General features: G+C 46.5%; 1 protein-coding gene across 4 annotated transcripts in view; it reads left to right on the forward strand.

Annotated features, from left to right (window-relative positions):
• TUFT1 (tuftelin 1) overlaps positions 1 to 8,243 on the forward strand; it is a 44,435-nt gene extending 36,192 nt beyond the window's left edge. For all 4 annotated transcript variants that reach the window (XM_082612015.1, XM_082612016.1, XM_082612017.1 and 1 more), the window contains 6 exons: positions 1,726 to 1,854; positions 2,436 to 2,530; positions 5,481 to 5,586; positions 6,457 to 6,540; positions 7,434 to 7,534; positions 8,107 to 8,243. In XM_082612015.1, coding sequence (XP_082468141.1) covers positions 1,726 to 1,854; positions 2,436 to 2,530; positions 5,481 to 5,586; positions 6,457 to 6,540; positions 7,434 to 7,534; positions 8,107 to 8,170 — 579 coding nt within the window. In that variant the 3' untranslated portion in view covers positions 8,171 to 8,243. The remainder of the gene's footprint in view (positions 1 to 1,725; positions 1,855 to 2,435; positions 2,531 to 5,480; positions 5,587 to 6,456; positions 6,541 to 7,433; positions 7,535 to 8,106) is intronic.
• Positions 8,244 to 17,547: the final 9,304 nt, after the last annotated feature.

Genomic DNA, 17,547 nt, shown 5'->3' on the forward strand with positions numbered 1-17,547 from the left:
CTGGCTGGAGCTATGGGACTGATGTAGCAGAGGAGTGTGTTTTTTTCCTTTGTGATCCTACAGCTGGGTGTGAGGATCATCTGTGGTCCGTTAATGCTGTACTCCGAGCACACATCAACCTGGGTGCAATGTTTGTGTACAGAAATGAGAGGCCTTATTGTTACATTCCTGCCCATGGGGCTGGCCTGTTCCAGGCTAATATGAGACATTTGAAGGCTTTTCTCTGTCTCTCCTGGTGAATTAGACTTTCTGGTCTCCTTTTCTGAATATGCGGGGTAGGAAGGGCAAGGTTGTCAATTACCATGAGGAAAACCTCATGGTTTCCCGTTATACTGGCTCCTGGCCGTTAGGAGGGATTTGCCGTGAGTTTGCTCTGGACAGAGCTGTGTGCAACATGGACACATCCCATCACACGTCATCCTGTGCTTTGCTTTCTCCTCCTTGATTCTGACTTGGGAGGAGCCAGACAGACTGGTTGCTGGTGTTCTGTTTTACCAGGTCTGGTTAGGCTTTCCGGAGGCTACCTGGATTATTTTGTAGTAACTGACTGGGGAGTCAACATGCGGTATCTGGGATGCATTGAAATGGATGATGAAGTAACGGGGTTCTGTCATTCATTGGCTGTGTTATGAAAGGAGAGGGTTGGACTAGATGACCATCAATTCCATTCATGATATTATGGAGCGGTGGCTGTGTGCTCGGTGTTGTGCTGGGCTCTGGAAAGGTAGTGGTGCCCAAGGTCTCCGCCGTCATGAAGTTGATGGTCTCCTGGGGGGTGCACACCGGTGACTGGGCAAAATCTGGTCAGTGCTATAAGAGGGAAGGGCTGTGTGTCTTCTGTGGACACACAAGGAAGGGCTCCTCACCCGAGCTCAGAGCTCCCTAGAAGAAGGGGTGTCTAAGCTGAGACCTGAAGGATGACTGGAGGTGGCAAAATGCACGTGGGAGGAAAGGAGGCAAGTTCTTACTTTTTCACTACAAATTCTGCTTCTCTCCTTTCCAAATTGGCTTATCACCTTTGACAAAGAGCGAATTCTTCCTGGTGCTAGTAACCCTTCCGGGTGCCATTTTGTCCTTTCCAGTATTGCTGGAAGTGAGGGCGAGGAAGAGTGGGAGACAGAAGGAAGGACATGGAGATCTCCTCCCCTGGATTTTTTGTGTTTGCACGAGGAGGAAAGCTGAAACACTGGGTTAAGCTTGGGTGGCACTGGAGGGCTGGTGGGGATGTTGACGAAGTCAACCATCTGGAACACGGTACTTGTGGGTTCCAGGTGTCACTCTAAAGTAGAGCTTGATCAACTATGTGACAATTAACCCTGCAAGTGGAGCTAATCTGCTAGTCTCCTGAGTGGTCCTGGAACAGTGAGTGGGAGACAGCAGTGTGATCATCAGGGTTGCCTCCCTCCTCCCATCACTGCACCCAGATTCCTGTTTTTTTGTTTTTAATATTTATTTATTTATTTGGCTGTGCTGGGTCTTAGTTGCGGCGTGTGGGATTTTTAGCTGTGGTGTGCGGGATCTTTAGTTGGAGCATACGGATGCTTAGTTGCAGCATGTGGGATCTAGTTCCCTGACTAGGGATTGAACCCAGGCCCCCTGCACTGGGGGCACGGAGTTTTAGCCACTGGACCACCAGGGCAGTCCCCGTCTGGGTTTTTTTTTTCTAAGGTTTTTATCCATGTTTGTCCCTCTGCATGCTTAACACATCCCCATCCTGTGTCACAGGTCACACTCAGTCGGTACCAGAGAGAAGCAGAACAGAATCAGGTGGCCCTTCAGAGAGCAGAGGACAGAGTGGAACAGAAGGAGGCGGAAGTCGGGGAGCTGCAGAGATGCTTTCTGGGAATGGAGACGGTAACTGTTGGAGTCTTGCTCTTCAGCACTCAGACTCCTGGGCCGGAAGGCGCCTGGGGATTGACTGAGGTGGTCGCAGGGACTGTCCTTCTCTGAGCAGCTCCAGAAAATCACATTTCATAGCTTCCTTTGGCAAATACCTTCGAGGACCTTTCAGCCCTTAAGGAATGGGAAGGTCTTTCTCTGTCTAACTTAGCCCTTGACAACTAGAGTTGAACGCATTTCCATTTCAGGTGGGTTCTTGTATAGCTGTCCTTTGGCCTTTGAAGATCGTTCTTCAGAAGCCACTCAGCCTGGTTTCTTGGGGACTGGTAGCCATAGTTGGCAGGGGGGCCTGGAGAATGCAGGGCCAGACTCTCCCTCTGGGCAGCTGCGTGAGGCTGAGAAGTTTCTATGTGCTGGGGTGGGAAGGGTTATCCTAGACAGGGGAGAGTGCCCCATCAAACCAGCTTGGGCTGCTGCTCTTTGGCAGCTGTCCCAGGCCCAGCAGGGGCTGACTGCTAGCCCTAGTGCCCATCTCACCCCAAACGCAGGAACTGTCGCCATCTCATCTTAGATTTTCTTCCCTTTGGCCCATCCAGGAGCATCGGGCCTTACTGGCAAAGGTCAGGGAAGGGGAGACAGCTCTGGAGGAACTTCGGAGCAAGAAGGTTGACTGCCGAGCAGAACAAGAAAAGTAAGGACTCTGGTTCACCGTGAGGTTGGGGTGCAGGGAAGGGAGGGCACAGACCTGGGGAGGAAGCTGGTGCTGATGTCAGATCTTCCAGCTGTGACTCACCGTGTGTCTGCTCAGTGTGGGGCCCTGCCCAGGGAGATACTGTTGGGGAGGATGCCATCTCCAAGGAGCTCATTTTCCAGGGAGTAATAACCTGAAGAAAGGGCTTCTAGGGTTTTAGAGCCAGGGTCAAGCAGGAGCTGGTAAAGTGTCTGCCGTTGTGGCACATCATTCCTTGGTTGTCACACTGGATGTGGAAGTGGTATTATTACACCACAGCTTACTCCCCCCCTAAACAAAAACCAACTGTAAACTATCTGAGGGTAAAATTGAATACTTTCCTCACAAGTCGTGCTGATGAAAATACAATGAGCAGCTTCGTGGAGAGCTACTGAACTTCTTTCATCTGAACCGTCTCAGAAACTGAGACCCACCTGTCAGCAGTGGCATCTAGGGGATCTCTGGGATCCTTTCTACTCCAGGCTTAGAGGATTTTGTGAATTCCCTCTGATCAGAGGGGATCAGAGGCCCCAGACCAGTGAAACCTACAGGGCAAAGATTGAGCCACCCTTGGACCTTCACGAATTTAGAAATTTTTTACGCTGTTGGCAAGTAATATAGAAGATCTCAGATGGTAAATCAAATTTTTTAAAATAAATTTATTTGTTTTATTTATTTATTTTTGGCTGTGTTGGGTCTTCATTGCTGCATGCAGGCTTTCTCTAGTTGCAGCAAGTGGGGGCTACTCGTCATTGCAGTACGTGGGCTTCTCATTGCGGTGGCTTCTCTTGTGGCAGAGCATGGTCTCCAGGCTCACAGGCTTCAGTAGTTATGGCGGGCGGGCTCAGTAGTTGCGGCTCGCAGGCTCTAGAGCGTGGGCTCAGTAGTTGTGGCGCACAGGCTTAGTTGCTCTGCAGCATGTGGGATCTTCCTGGACCAGGGATCAAACCTGTGTCCCCTGCATTGGCAGGTGGATTCTTAACCACCAGGGAAGTCCCGGTAAATCAAATTTAACATTAGTATATTGGTCTGGACTTCATTGTATAAGTTGGACCTTTCTACGTTCAATAGACATTACCTGAAGGGCCTTCTAAGGAATTCCAAGATGAACCAACACAATCCTTGCCTTCTTGGACCCCTCAGTCTGCTGGGGGGTCCTTTTCTCTCCTTTGGGATATCCTTGATCTAGGCCTGCCTGGCATGAAAAATGCAGGCATCTTATTGTAGCCTTCTTTCAGACTTCACAGCAGAATTGCTTGATTTTTTTTAAATTTTTTATTTTTGTATACATTTATTTATTTATTTCTGGCTGCATTGGGTCTTCGTTGCTGTGTGCGGGCTTTCTCTAGTTGCGGCGAGAGGGGGCTACTCTTCATTGTGGCGTACGGGCTTCTCATTGTGGTGGCTTCTCTTGTTGCGGAGCACGGACTCTAGGCACACGGGCTTCATTAGTTGAGGCACGCGGGCTCAGTAGTTGTGGCTCACAGGCTCTAGAGTGCAGGCTCAGTAGTTGTGGCGCATGGTCTCAGTAGTTGTGGTGCACAGGCTCAGTAGTTGTGGCTCGTGGGCTCTAGAGCACAGGCTTAGTAGTTGTGGTGCATGGAGTTAGTTGCTGCATGGCATGGGGGATCGTCCTGGACCAGGGCTCGAACCCAAGTCCCCTGCATTGGCAGGTGGATTCTTAACCACTGTGCCACCAGGGAAGCCCCAGAATTGCTTTAAATTACTCAGCACTCCCTCCTTAATGGTTGAGGTGCTCATGGGCAGGAGACCGAGTGGAAGGAGCAGGAGAAACACAGAAGACCAGATAATCCAAAACCGAGACTTGGGGATGGCAAGTGACAGCTATGCATCATAAATGCTGATTTTCTAAATAAAAGGAGACTGAGTAATAGGGCACTGGAGAACTGAGGGTGACAACTGAGAATGTTTGAAGCTTAGGAAGGATGAGTTTGGAGGCTCAGATTGCACTGTCCCCCATGCCGAGCACTGCCCATCTTCTAGCAGTGGGCGCTTGTCTGTTTCCTCAGGCAGACCCAGAGAGTAATGGGTACCAGCAATTCTTCAGTGCTCTGAACTCCTGGGCATTCTCCCCAGCCGCCTGACCTTTGGAGATCTTGGCCCAGTTTGCTTAGAAGAGGCAAAGGAAACAGCAGTGTCTGGGAATCAGGAGACTTAGAAACGGACTTGTGTGAAGAGACTTTAAGGGTCCTCAAATCTTATCTCCCTCTTGATATAAAATCCCTGCCAAAGCTTGATGGTCTACGATATCATAATCCCAGCTTGTACTTGAATCTTTCCAGGAAGGAGGAGTTCATTACACACGAGGCAGTCCACTTTCTGACAACTTTAATACTGAAAAAGTCTTTCCTGTGTTAATATAAGAACTCCTTCCTTGGGCTTCCCTGGTGGCGCAGTGGTTGAGAGTCCGCCTGCCGATGCAGGGGACGCGGGTTCATGCCCCGGTCTGGGAGGATCCCACATGCCACGGAGCGGCTGGGCCTGTGAGCCATGGCCACTGAGCCTGCGCGTCCAAAGCCTGTGCTCCGCGGTGGGAGAGGCCACAGCAGTGAGAGGCCCGCGTACTGCAAAAAAAAAAAAAAAAAAAGAACTTGTTCCTTGAAACATCTACCTATTGGCTCTAGTTTTATCCGTAGAACTATCCAGAATGACTTATCCTTTCTAACCTTTCCAAGCCTCAGTTCCCTTATTTGGACTAGATGATCTCTAGTGATGCTTCTGATGTGTTGTTCTAAGGTGTCCCACCAGCTCCTCCTTACAGCAGACCACTGGGGAATCAGGCAGAGGGAATCATGCCTGATCGAAATGCCCTGAGCCCAAGGCCCTTACTGTGACTGGGTGGACAAAGCATCTTTTCCCCTTGCCTCAGCCTTCTGGTCTTAATCCCCAGAGCTGCTAACCTGGAAAAGGAAGTGGCTGGGTTGCGGGAGAAGATCCACCACTTGGATGACATGCTTAAGAGCCAGCAGCGGAAAGTCCGGCAAATGATAGAGCAGGTAAGCAGGGTTAGATCTTACCCTGCTCTGGGTTACCCCCTCTGGAAGTTTCCACATTGTCTAGCCCTGTTTTCCTGTCAAGTCTACACCTTTATTGATTTATTCTCTTGGGTATCTTGGCTTATATTCATTAAGTGTCCCATAAAACATTTATGGCAACCGATTACTAGGTTAGGGTGATTGGGATTTGCTTTTCTCCCATCTTTCCCCTACTTTATTGGTTATTTGCCTTGTGCGTTCCCATGGGAGAAGAAGGAAAAGGTTATTTTCTCCCACACTTTGAAGAGTGCTGGTAAATGAGTAATTAAGTCCCAATAAACTCACTTATCTGTGTGTAGATTTTCAGCCTTTGCACCTCATGCACATTTTCTGCCTTCCCTTGCCTGAGCTAGGGTAACACACTCAGAATATGCCATTTTGTAGAATCGTTTTGAGAATTTAAGATACCCTAATGGGGAGGGCATAGTTGCTTCATGTCAGCTCCATGAGGACTAGGATTTTTCTGTCTTGTTAATTGCTGTTGCCCATTCTCTAGAACAGGGCCTGTCATATGGTAAGCACTCAATAAATATCTCTTGAACCAATACATAATTTGTACTACCCAAAGTCAAACAGAATGGGTTTTGAATCATCCATTACTTTGGATTATCAGGGTGGTGTTCCCTTCAAACCCCTGACCCCACACCTGGGGTAATCAAGAGTTTAACACTGACTGAAACAAGGCTTTTATAGAAAAGCTAAGCCAGCCACGTGAGAGGTGCAAAACTCTGCCCTTTGTCTCTGCTGGCTCCCCCGGCACCGGGGCGAAGTGCGATGAGTATGTAATGAGTCATTTCAGAACGAGCTCCAGTGTCTGCCACATCTTTGCAGCTCCAGAATTCAAAAGCTGTGATACAGTCAAAGGACACTGCCATCCAGGAGCTCAAGGAGAAGATTGCCTACCTGGAAGCCGAGGTGTGTGTTCTGGGCAGCCCTGGGAAGGGAGCAGACTCTTGAAGAAAAAACTGGACATAGGGAGGGAGAGATTCTGGAGGGGGTCTCGATCCTGTCTAGCTGCCGCTCGGAAGTGAGTAGCTGGGGTGGTTGGATGATCTTCAGTTCCGCTGAATGAACATTTTCTAATGCTTCAGGGAGTTGCAAACAATGGTAAGACCTGTCCCCACTCTGAAAGGATATATCCTCATGGTGCAAGCCCTGTGCCATATAGCAGCATGGAAGCCGGCCCTTCATTCTGACTATATGGGCTTGGCAGAGGAGCTGACAGTGGAGCTGAGCTTTGAAGGAGGATGCCTTCTACGGGTGGAGTCTTCTCCTTGGCTAAGGCGATGGGCTCGATTAGCTAATGAGTGCTTGGTCTGATTTCTACCATACCTCAGGGCCCTTCCTGTCCATTGAGTGACTACCTGAGATTGCTTTGCAGACACTGTGTGAGGGTCCCAGCTAGTGGGAGAGATAAAAAGACATGGGAGACAGGGTTGTTTATCTCCAGGGAGATTGCAGTCTAGATTTATAGATAAAATACATTTAAAAAATACCTAAGAATACTTTATAGAAAAGCATATGGACAAACATAAGTAAATATCTCAGCAGATTATAGGAAATTATATGCAGGAAATGTATAGAGAGGATTTACAGGAGATGATCAGTGCTGTACAGTTATTAAGAGAACATGCCTTCAGGGAAGGAGGCTGGAGCAAATACTGGAGGGAGAGGGCATCCTGGTGGCACACGCGGTGGGGGTGGGGGTGACAGCGGCGCACAGAGGTGGGGACCAGCATGAGCTGGTTCAGTGTGGCCCGGGGCAAAGCAGAGGAAGCCCAAGTCTAATCTCACAACTTGTGTTACAGAATTTAGAGATGCACGACCGGATGGAACACCTGATAGAGAAACAAGTCAGCCATGGCAACTTCAGCACCCAGAACCAGACCAAGACTGAGAACCTGGACAGGTGAGTGGGCATGAATGGAGTGGGCCCCAGGTAGGAAGTGAAGGAAAGAGGGACAGAGCCATGGGAAGGAGGCCAGGATGAGGCTCTTCTAAATCCAGCTTCATTCTCTCAGTCTCGAATCTGACCCATTCTCCACCTGAACCACTTTCTAACCAGATTAGAGTAGAGCCTGATACCAGAACCCCAAAGAGGCCCATGAACAATGCTAGAGGCGTCTGAACCCCCTGAAGTTGTACGCAAAAATTGTGAATGTGTAGTAAGGGCATATTTCCAGAGAGAGGGCCTTTTGTTTCCAGGTGATTCACAAAAAGGTCCAAGACTGAAAAAAAATCAAGAATCATAGGCATACCCACTCCTAAAGTGTTCAGCTGCACCTTCTCTTTTCCCCACCCCTGCCACCAGACAAAAGTACCAGTCCCCTCATCTCTTAGCACTGACAATTACTATTTCAAGGCATTAGAACCAAGAGATCAGCGGGCCCTGCAGGGTAGAATCCAGAGGCAAACTGGAGGGGCGGCTCTGTGAAGGGTGGGCAACAACAGGGCACTCAGCGTTTCCGACTTCCTTTTCAGCGTTAGGATCGCCAAGCCCCCCAGCCCAAAGCCCATGCCTCTCATCCGAGTGGTGGAAACATGAGCTGAAGGAGACAAGATGCTGCTGTTGCTGGTGCCTCTGGCCTGAGGAGCAGCCCACCACCCCTGGAGGCTGCCGGCCCTGACTTTGACTTCCCGACAGCTCCCTTCATGGTTCTGAACGCCCGTCCTCTACGCTGGGTGGACGGGGGATGAGCTCCCCCTCTGGACACTGCAGCCTCTGGAGGCCAGCGATATCCTGCCCACAGGACCCAGGGCAGTAGCCTTATTCCCATAGTTACTATTTTTCTCTGTAGCAGAGCCTCCCTTCTGTTGTAGACTGGAGTTTGTAGCCCGGGCTGGTTATTCTGCCCTAGAAGCCAGGCCCTCTGCAGGTCAGGAGAGGTGATAAGATCTACCTCAGCCCTAGAGGGTGGAGGCACAGATGTCAGCAGTGATTGGAGAGTGTCCCGGGGGCATGAAGTTCCTTCCTTAAACACAGCTCGGCTCTTAGCAACAAACTGTTTGTTTTTTCTGATTGCTCCACCCTCAGCCCATGCTGACCCAGGCCTCCTGCAGACAGACAATGGGGCTACCTGTCATGGCCTGTGAACCTCAACTTTTGACTGGACGGACTTGTCTTTTGGGGAGGAGGAATGTCCTTCAGGCAGTAGCTCTTAGCAGAAAGGTTCTGTGAGGCCACGGACAGTTACGGGGGACTTCTTTTTTTTTTTTTTTTTTTTTTTGCGGTATGCGGGCCTCCCACTGTTGTGGCCTCTCCCGTTAAGGAGCACAGGCTCCGGACGTGCAGGCCCAGCAGCCATGGCTCACGGGCCCAGCCGCTCCGCGGCACGTGGGCTCCTCCCAGACCGGGGCACGAACCCGTGTCCCCTGCATCGGCAGGCGGACTCTCAACCACTGCGCCACCAGGGAAGCCCACGGGGGGACTTCTGTCTGCTGTGAAGACTCCCAGAATCTCTTAGGGTTTCCCCCTAAGTTGCAGAGCAAGATACACCTCATTCTTCTCGACTCAGAGCCTAGAAACTGTTTTCACTCGGTTACATCAGTCTCAGTGAAGAAACTCTCATGGTATTTATTTTGCTAAGTTATTGGTGTTTTTGCTTACAACTCACAACTGATTAAATACCAGAGTTCAGAGTTCTGCAGCCTTCTCTTGGGGTGTTTGGATTTGCTCGACAGAGGGAAGAGAGTGTTCCCAGTGGACTTGTTGATTTCAGAATGATGTCATAGTCTTTTTCTCTCTTTCCTGCTGCTTTTCCCTTCCTCCTCCAAACCTCAGGAAGGCCAGTATTGATATATTCGCCCTGAAGCATGGGGGTCTGAGTGTCTGTTGTTTGGGGGAAGAGAGCAATCAGGAGGGATTGAATTCTTCCCTTAACCCCTGCTCCACAGGCAGTTTGTTACCCTGGCTCTGAGTGAACCTGCCACTCATCAAGTTTCTTTAGGGCTCTTCCTGCAGCCTTAAGGTGGAGATGAGCATCAGAATGTGGTACCATAGGACACAGAAAAATGAAAAATGAACATTAAGTCTTTAGGTTCTACTTGGCTCAAAACCAGAAGCCTTAAGTCTGTGGTTTCTGTGCATCAGGGCTGAGCTCCCATGCTGGCTTTGTCCATCGTGTTCTGGTGTTCTGGTGTTCTTCACGCCACTCCCAAACGAGGGGGTTGGACCAGATAATCTCCATGGGCCCTTCCAGTTCTGATATTCTTTCCTGTGGCATGTTCTTTGTGTGGTGAACTTAATAAATTATGTTAATATGTCTCTTTGAGCTCCTGGCCTGGTTTCTTTTCACTTTTCAGGGAGGATGAAAGAGCATAATTTTAGTGCCTCTTGCAGATGGGCACCCTGCTGTCCACATCTGGGAGGTATGGAGACATCCCCAACACGATGATATGGGGACTTTGTGGCATTCAGAGGAGTTAGCATGTCTCTGTTAAACAGCTCAGCTCCATGGTCTGAGTCCCCATTGCAGGAGGTAGCCCCTAACTTGAGCTCTGACCCTGTCTGGGGTGGTGGCCGTGTGGGATCCCTAAGGTTGGCCACTGTGTGTCTTCCTTAGTTGGAAAAGATCTGCTCACAGACAGAGGTCCTGTGATTACGTAGAGATTTACCAATCAGCACTGGTGGGAGATGACTAACTCCATGTGCTTTGCAGAAATGAAAAGTACTCTAGAAATGCTGACTGCAGCTGTTTGAGGCTTTAGTTTTTGGCTATCTCTAGGCATCATTCAATTAATCCACGGATCATCTTTTTCTTTCTGCCAAAAAGTGTAGTTGACTGCAGGGCCCAACGGGGACATAGCTAAATTTACACGAGTCTTCCCTGGACCAAAGAAACTAGAAATGGAACCCCCGTCATCCCTGGCTGCATTTCCTCTCTAGTCCCCTTTCTCCTTCAATCAAAAGAATGTAAGTTTTTCTCTTGTGACTTTTCTTCCCCTGTCTGCTTCTCAGCTAATTCACATCCAGGCTTCAGGATGCACTGGAAACCTCCTTCCATTCCAGACCTGGGTTTGTATTCTGACAGCCTGGGTTCTCTTACTTCTCTGGAAGTCTTGCTTGGCCTGGGTGTATCTAGACTGTGCTTGTTCTCCAAATATTAAGAGGGTGGAAGCAGGGTGTGGTTGCCTGAGGTGCCAAGGTGACACGCTGGAAGGAGACAGGAGCGAGTGAGCCACTGCACAGGAGAGGGAGGCTCTGGGCTGGGTCTCAAGGACATGGTGGGATGAGATCTGGAGATAATGAGGTGGTCTAGAAACGTTCTGGAGATTAGAACTAGAGCTCTAACGGCAGTTCCCTGGCGGTCCAGTGGTTAGGACTCTGCGCTTTCACTGCCTTGGGCCCAGGTTCGATCCCTGGTCAGGGAACTGAGAGCCCACAAGCCACATGGCACAGCCAAAAAAAAAAAAAAAAAAAAAAAAAAGAACTAGAGCTCTAAGAGATTCCTGGGACCAAAAAGTGCCCCTAGTGTATATTTCCCTGAGTTTAGTTGTACCACTGCTGAAAGGAACAGGGGCTAAGAAGGGTCTATGGGAAGAAAAAGTAGCTGAGGGAAAGGTAGTTTATATCCTGGCAAGTTTTCCATTAGAGATGGAGAATGGGGGCTGGAGGAGAACGAAGCAGAGCCCAGGGCGTGGTGAGAAGCTGCTCCTGACTTCAGCAGCCTGTTTATTGCTTGGGTTATGTCATTTGTAAGCCAACTCCTCTGTGCTCCTTGAGTATGTTGCAGAGGGAAGATTGAGTCTGACTCCCTGGGACCTTTGCCATGACGGCCTGTTTATTTAAGCTGGGTGTTGAGAGCTGCCCGGACACGCAGCCGGCATCAGCAGGCTGCTATAAACCTGGAGCATCACCCCAACATGGGAAAAGCTTGCATGAGCACTCCTTGCCCCTGTCCTCCCACCTCTTCATTTGTCCCCTCCCTGAGTAGAAAAGAGCCTGACAGGGACGTGGTATTTCAACCAAATGGTACATTGGACCTCGTTGTTTTTTTTTTTTTTTTTTAGTTTTTTATTTTATTTTTTACTTTTTTGAAAAAATATCTTTATTGGAGTATAATTGCTTTACAATGTTGTGTTAGTTTCTGCTGTCCAACAAAGTGAATCAGCTATATGTATACATATATCCCCATATCCCCTCCCTCTGAGCCTCCCTCCCACCCTCCCTATCCCACCCTCTAGGTTGTCACAAAGCACCGAGCTGATCTCCCTGTGCTATGTAGCAGCTTCTTCCCACTAGCCATCCATTTTACATTTGGCAGTGTGTATATGTCAGTACTACTCTCTCACTTCCTCTTTTTTAAAACTAAGTATCTAAAGCCAAAAATTGATTGGCTTATTTTCAACTCTATTTTAAAAAAATTTTGTATTATGAAACGTTCCAAGATGTACTCTGTAAAGATGCTTTGACATGATATGGCTTAAAGCAACTTAATTTGACTGAGGAGGGTAATATCCCTTGGGGTAGAAAAGCAAATTTCTGTCTTTAATCAGCTCTTCAATGTGTGTTGCTGTTTTTTGTGGGGCCTCTGCTAATCCCGTGGGCTCCCTCATTCCTCATTGCCAAGCGTTGCGGAGCTTGGGCCTGAGTTTGTTCAGGCTCTGACCCAACAGCAGATGTTAGCCTAGGGCCCTTGGCCTCTTTTCCATGCTTCGATTTAGGACTCTCACTTTGCAAGGAGAAAGTGTTTCCTATCTTCCCTGTCCCAGTTCTAAGCCCCATGGCCTTGAAACTCAAAGTTGGAGACCTAAATATTCTCTAGCCCCTCTTTCTCCAAGGAAAATCCTTATCTAGCCTGAGGCTAAAGGAGATGTGTTTTTAAAAGGTGAGAAATTTCTAACTCTGTGTGCTCTGTGGGTTGGCAGTGAGACCTACTTTGAACTCTAAAATGTGTGTGGCCTTCCTTCTGGAATCTCTCTTCCTCTGGAGCCCTCTGGGACATGGGATTGAGGGTAGATGGTGGTAGGATAATTAATTTCCTGACCGGGTATTGGTCACCAAGTCTTAGACCACAGGATCTCACAAGCTGAGGGGAAGGAAGTCATTTGTCCTCTTGACTTAATCTGTTAATTCAGGGGGGCTATTCTAGGCCAAATTCGCATATGGCTGCAGGAGTTGGAGGACATCTATATCTGTTTTATATCTATTTCTATGTGTTTGTGTTTGAACTGGCCTGCTATGTAAAACATATGATTGTGGGGGAAAATTGGAAAAACACTGATGTTTAGGAAAAACTCAGTTTTTCACCTGTATGTCTCCTTTACTACATACACAGAACACTTCACTTCTGGTCACCAAGTATGTGGGGTTTTTTCCCCCTATAACAGGCAATTCTCTGCAACACCAGCTGGGTGTCCTACAATTTAACTCAATTCTGACACCATCTACCTGGAGATAAGGTTAAGGGCTCAGTCTCAAGAGACTGTCCCTCCCCAACCTCAGATGCCAACTGCAAGTAGCAGGTCCCTAGCTGGACTTCTGTCTGACTTGCCTGCAAACCAGAGGTTCCCACAACCCTCTCCTTGGGTTCGATTAATTTGCTAGAGAGGCTCACAGAACTCAGGGAAACACCTACTTACCTTTACCAGTTTATTAAAGGATATAATAAAGGATACAGGTGAACAGCCAGATGAAGAGATCCATAGGGCGAGGCCTGGGAGGGTCCCGAGTGCAGGAGGTTCAGTCTCGGTGAAGTTGGAGTGCATTACCTTCCCAGTATAAGGATGTGCTCACCCACCTGGAAGCTCTCCGAACCCCATACTGTTGGGATTTTATGGAGTCTTCCTCATGCAGGCATGATCAATCGTGAACTTCATTTCTAGTCCCTCTCCCCTCTCTGGATAAGTGGGGGACAGGGCTGAGAATTCCAAGCTTCTAAGAAAGTGAAGAATCACTTTCTTCAGTGATTTAGAGCCATCTTTGACTCTTTGCATTTCTTTATTCCTTATATCTAGTTTGTCAATATGTCCTAATGTTTCCTCGTTTGAGATATATCCCAGACTTGCCCCTTCCCATGTTTGCAGCCTCATCTTAGCCCATCTCTTTAAGCCTGGATTACCACAGAAGCCAGTCCTCACTGGTACCCCACCTCTAGCCTAACTGCCCCAAATCCACCCACCTCACCACTGTCATTTGAATTTCTCCCAGATACATTTTCATCCTATCAGCAGGGTTATTTAGCCAGGACAAAAGAAGGCTGATGGAAACATGATAGCGGTCTCCAAGAGATGAAAATCTGTCCTGTAGAAGGAGGTGCAGTTTCACTCCACCTAGCTCCAGAGAGCAGAACTCAGACTTGTGGGTGGTACCTGCAGGGAGATGGCTAAGAAACAAAAGGACAATTAGAGTGTCAGTTGGACTGTCTTGACAAGTTAACAAGTTTCCCTACATATGCCAGTAATATCCCAGTTAGAAAACAATCTAAAATAACAAATACAAAATGCCTAGAAATAAACTTTATTTGAAATGTCAGTAATCTATGTGAAGAAAATGACCACATTTTGTTGAAAAATATGGGAAACTTAATGAAGAAAAACTTAACTGGATGGCAAAGTTTAAAATCGTAAAGATGTCAGTTCTTCCTTAATTTATTTTTAGGCTTCGTGTACTTACAGTGAAAATTCCAAGAGTCCTTTTAGAATTGGATATAATTATTTTAAAAATTCATCTGGAAAAATAAACAAGGGAGATGGCAAAGAAAATTTTGAAGACAGAGCTTAATTGGAGGATTATTAGCCTTGGCAGATAGTGAAATATTACATAGCTAGGCAGAAATAGACTCAATTTTATATAAGCATTAAAAAAAGGATAAAAGAAGCATTGCAACTCAATGGGGGAAAAGGCATTTGAACAGTTGGTTAGGAATTTAGAAAAAAAAGAAAAAAGAATTCTAACCTTAAACAGTACACCTGAATAAATTCTAGGTAAATGAAAGAAATTAAACACTACAACTTAACTGTAGAAAAACTAGAAGAAAATACAAGTGAATATCAACTCTGAGAGGAGATCCATTTAGAATTTTAGTATTAAAAGTCATGAAGGTATATGTCAATTATATCCCAATAAAAAATAAAAATAAAGGTCATGAAGGAAAATATTTTAGTTCATAAAAATGTAAACTTTCTAAATTGAAAAACTAAAGAAGGCCAAAAAATGAGGAATTATTAGTGGCAAATATGATGAGGCAACATTTTTGTTGATAAGCTCATATTGATAAAAGTACTAAGATCCTTCTAGATCACTGGTCAGGATAAGAATGGATAGTTCATACAAGAGTTCATATTCAGGCTTCCCTGGTGGTGCAGTGGTTAAGAGTCTGCCTGTCGATGCAGGGGACACGGGTTCGTGCCCCGGTCCGGGAAGATCCCACATGCCATGGAGCGGCTGTAGGATCCTATGAGCCATGGCTGCTGAGCCTGTGCGTCTGGAGCCTGTGCTCCGCACCGGGAGAGGCCACACAGTGAGAGGCCCGCGTACCGCAAAAAAAAAAAAAAAAAAAAAAGAGCTCATATTCTTTTTTCTGCACATGTTTATTAGGCTCCTACTCTGTGCCTTGGACTGAGGATTCAGGTGGGTTTACGACAGTGAGCAAGACAAGCTCAGTCCTGCCATTGGAGCCCTTATATTAGGTGGGATAATGTGGGTTGCAAATCAGAGAAAATGCAGCTCCGATTGGCTTAAGCAATAATGGATCAGTCTGACTGGCTCAGGTGACTAAAAGTCCAGAGATGCTTTAGGCTCAGGTGAGCCTTCATAGAATAATTTGAGGTCTTACCAAAGACCCAGTTTTGTTCCATTTCTTCTCTCTGCACAAGAGATCTGTGCTTCGTATAATAGCGTAAAATGGGAAACATGTCCAACAAAAGAGAAATGGATAAGTACATGCAGATGCAGCTACTCAAGAATATTATGCATTCACTACAAATGGCCTTTATGAAGACTATGTCACATCAGGGAACTGTGCTTAGAATGTTAAGTGAAAAAAAGTAGGACACAAAATTTTATGGACACTTATTACAGCTTAGCAAAAGAAAAAAAATGTTTCTAAAAAAAAGGCTAGAAATAAATACACCTAACTGCTAACCATGTTAGTATTAAGGCAGGATTTATTTTTCTATTGGTTTTTGTTACCTTTATTCTTCATTTTCCAAATTTTCTACAGTGTTCACTCTTCCCTCTCCAGCAGGGTTGTGTTCCCACACTGCCTTCGGTTCATGCCGGGATCATTCCTCTCTTTGTACCTTTGCTAGTGTTATTTCCTTCACCTGGAATGCCTTCCTCTTTTGCCCTATTAATCCATCAAATATTTATTGGTAATTGATACCTGCGTATCGTGCAGCTTGTGGAATGTAGTGTACATGAAAACACTTTGTAAACTGCTTTACAGATGTTAGTTGTTATTGTTAGGAGAAAAAAAAAAGATGAGGAGGATAAGGAAGAAAAAAACCTATTATTTGTACAATAATGTGCCAGGTACTAGGGGAGGCCAGGATGGAAAAATATAGAACAGGGTTGCAGTCCTCCAGAAGTTTAGAATCTTGTCAGGTGAGTAAAGGAAAAAAATACTACCATGTGGAATAGAAATCGATAGAAATGAAATGAATAGAAATAGATAATGGAACATGTGAAATGCAAATGTGAGAGAGGCAGACAGTGATATAAGAGGAAACAGAGAAGGGTGGGGAGGATGTGGAGTGGGCGGGGATGATGAGCCCAGCTGAAGATCCTGCTGGAAAGTGGTAGGAGGTTAGGGGGAGGGGGAGATAAGTAGGGTGGGACTTGCCACAGGTTTCTGCTGGAGTTTTTAAAAACTAGTATGGAAGTCCCAGGTGGATGGTGAGCAGGGTTCTTCCTTGCCTGTCTTGTTCGATACTGAATATCTTAGTACATAGAAAAGTGGTGCCTGGAACACAGTAGATGCTCAATAAATATTAGTTGAAGGGAAGTTGGAATGAATGAATCATAGGAGTGACATCATAAAATAGGAAGGCTAATCCAAAAGGGGTGGATGACATGGACTGAAAAGGTAAAGGCTGACAGCAAAGAGACAAGTTAATAGATTGTTAGGGTACTTCCAGGTAGGAAATAATGATGGACTGAATTGAGATTATGGCCGCTGGACTTGAAAGTACAGGCCTGGTGTGAGAGTCATTTGGAAAGAACCGATAGGCCTTGGTAACTAACCAACCAGATCTACAGAGATGGAGAGAAAAGAATCAAAGATAACATCAAAGAAAGTTAATCATGCTTCAAGACTTGGCCTGAGTTCCTCTTCCAGGAAGTCTTCCCAGAATTCTCAAGCCTGTGCTGTGTGTTCCCTTCCTGAAATCAATTAACATAAATAATCTGTATCTCCCTGTATTAGGATGTAATAATTATGACATTATAATGCAGACTTTGCATATGTTTGTTTCCCCAACTAGATTGCAAGCTTTGAAAGGTCAGGGAAATATCTAATCCCCACAGTGCCTGGCCCTGGTACTGCCACAAAGTAGATGCTCAGTAAGTCCTCACTGATTTAGAAGAAACCTGTATTCTCCTCTGTGCTGAAGAGGGCACTTACCTCTGTTTCTTGTTTTGAATTGTTTTCATCTTCTCTCTTAATTGGTCCAAGGTAGTATGGAAGAGACCAATCTGGAGTATTAGTATCCTCCCCATGTAAGAGTCGAATGCCAACTATTAGCATTGTCTTCAGCAATAAAGAATTTTATTTATTCCTTCATTCATTTGTCAGTCATTCAACAGTGGGGAAATAATGTAGCATAGAGCTTAAGAGTCCATGAGCTTTGGATTTTGCTTCTAATCTTAGATCTGTCATTCACTGGGCCATGCCGGTTTGGAAAAGTTATTTAATCTCTCTCAGTTTTAATTTCCTCATCCATAAAATCAAGATAAAAATGTCTACCTAATAAGAATATTTA

Source organism: Mesoplodon mirus (genome assembly GCF_964341445.2).
Source record: "Mesoplodon mirus genome assembly, chromosome: 3".
Taxonomy (NCBI): domain Eukaryota; kingdom Metazoa; phylum Chordata; class Mammalia; order Artiodactyla; family Ziphiidae; genus Mesoplodon; species Mesoplodon mirus.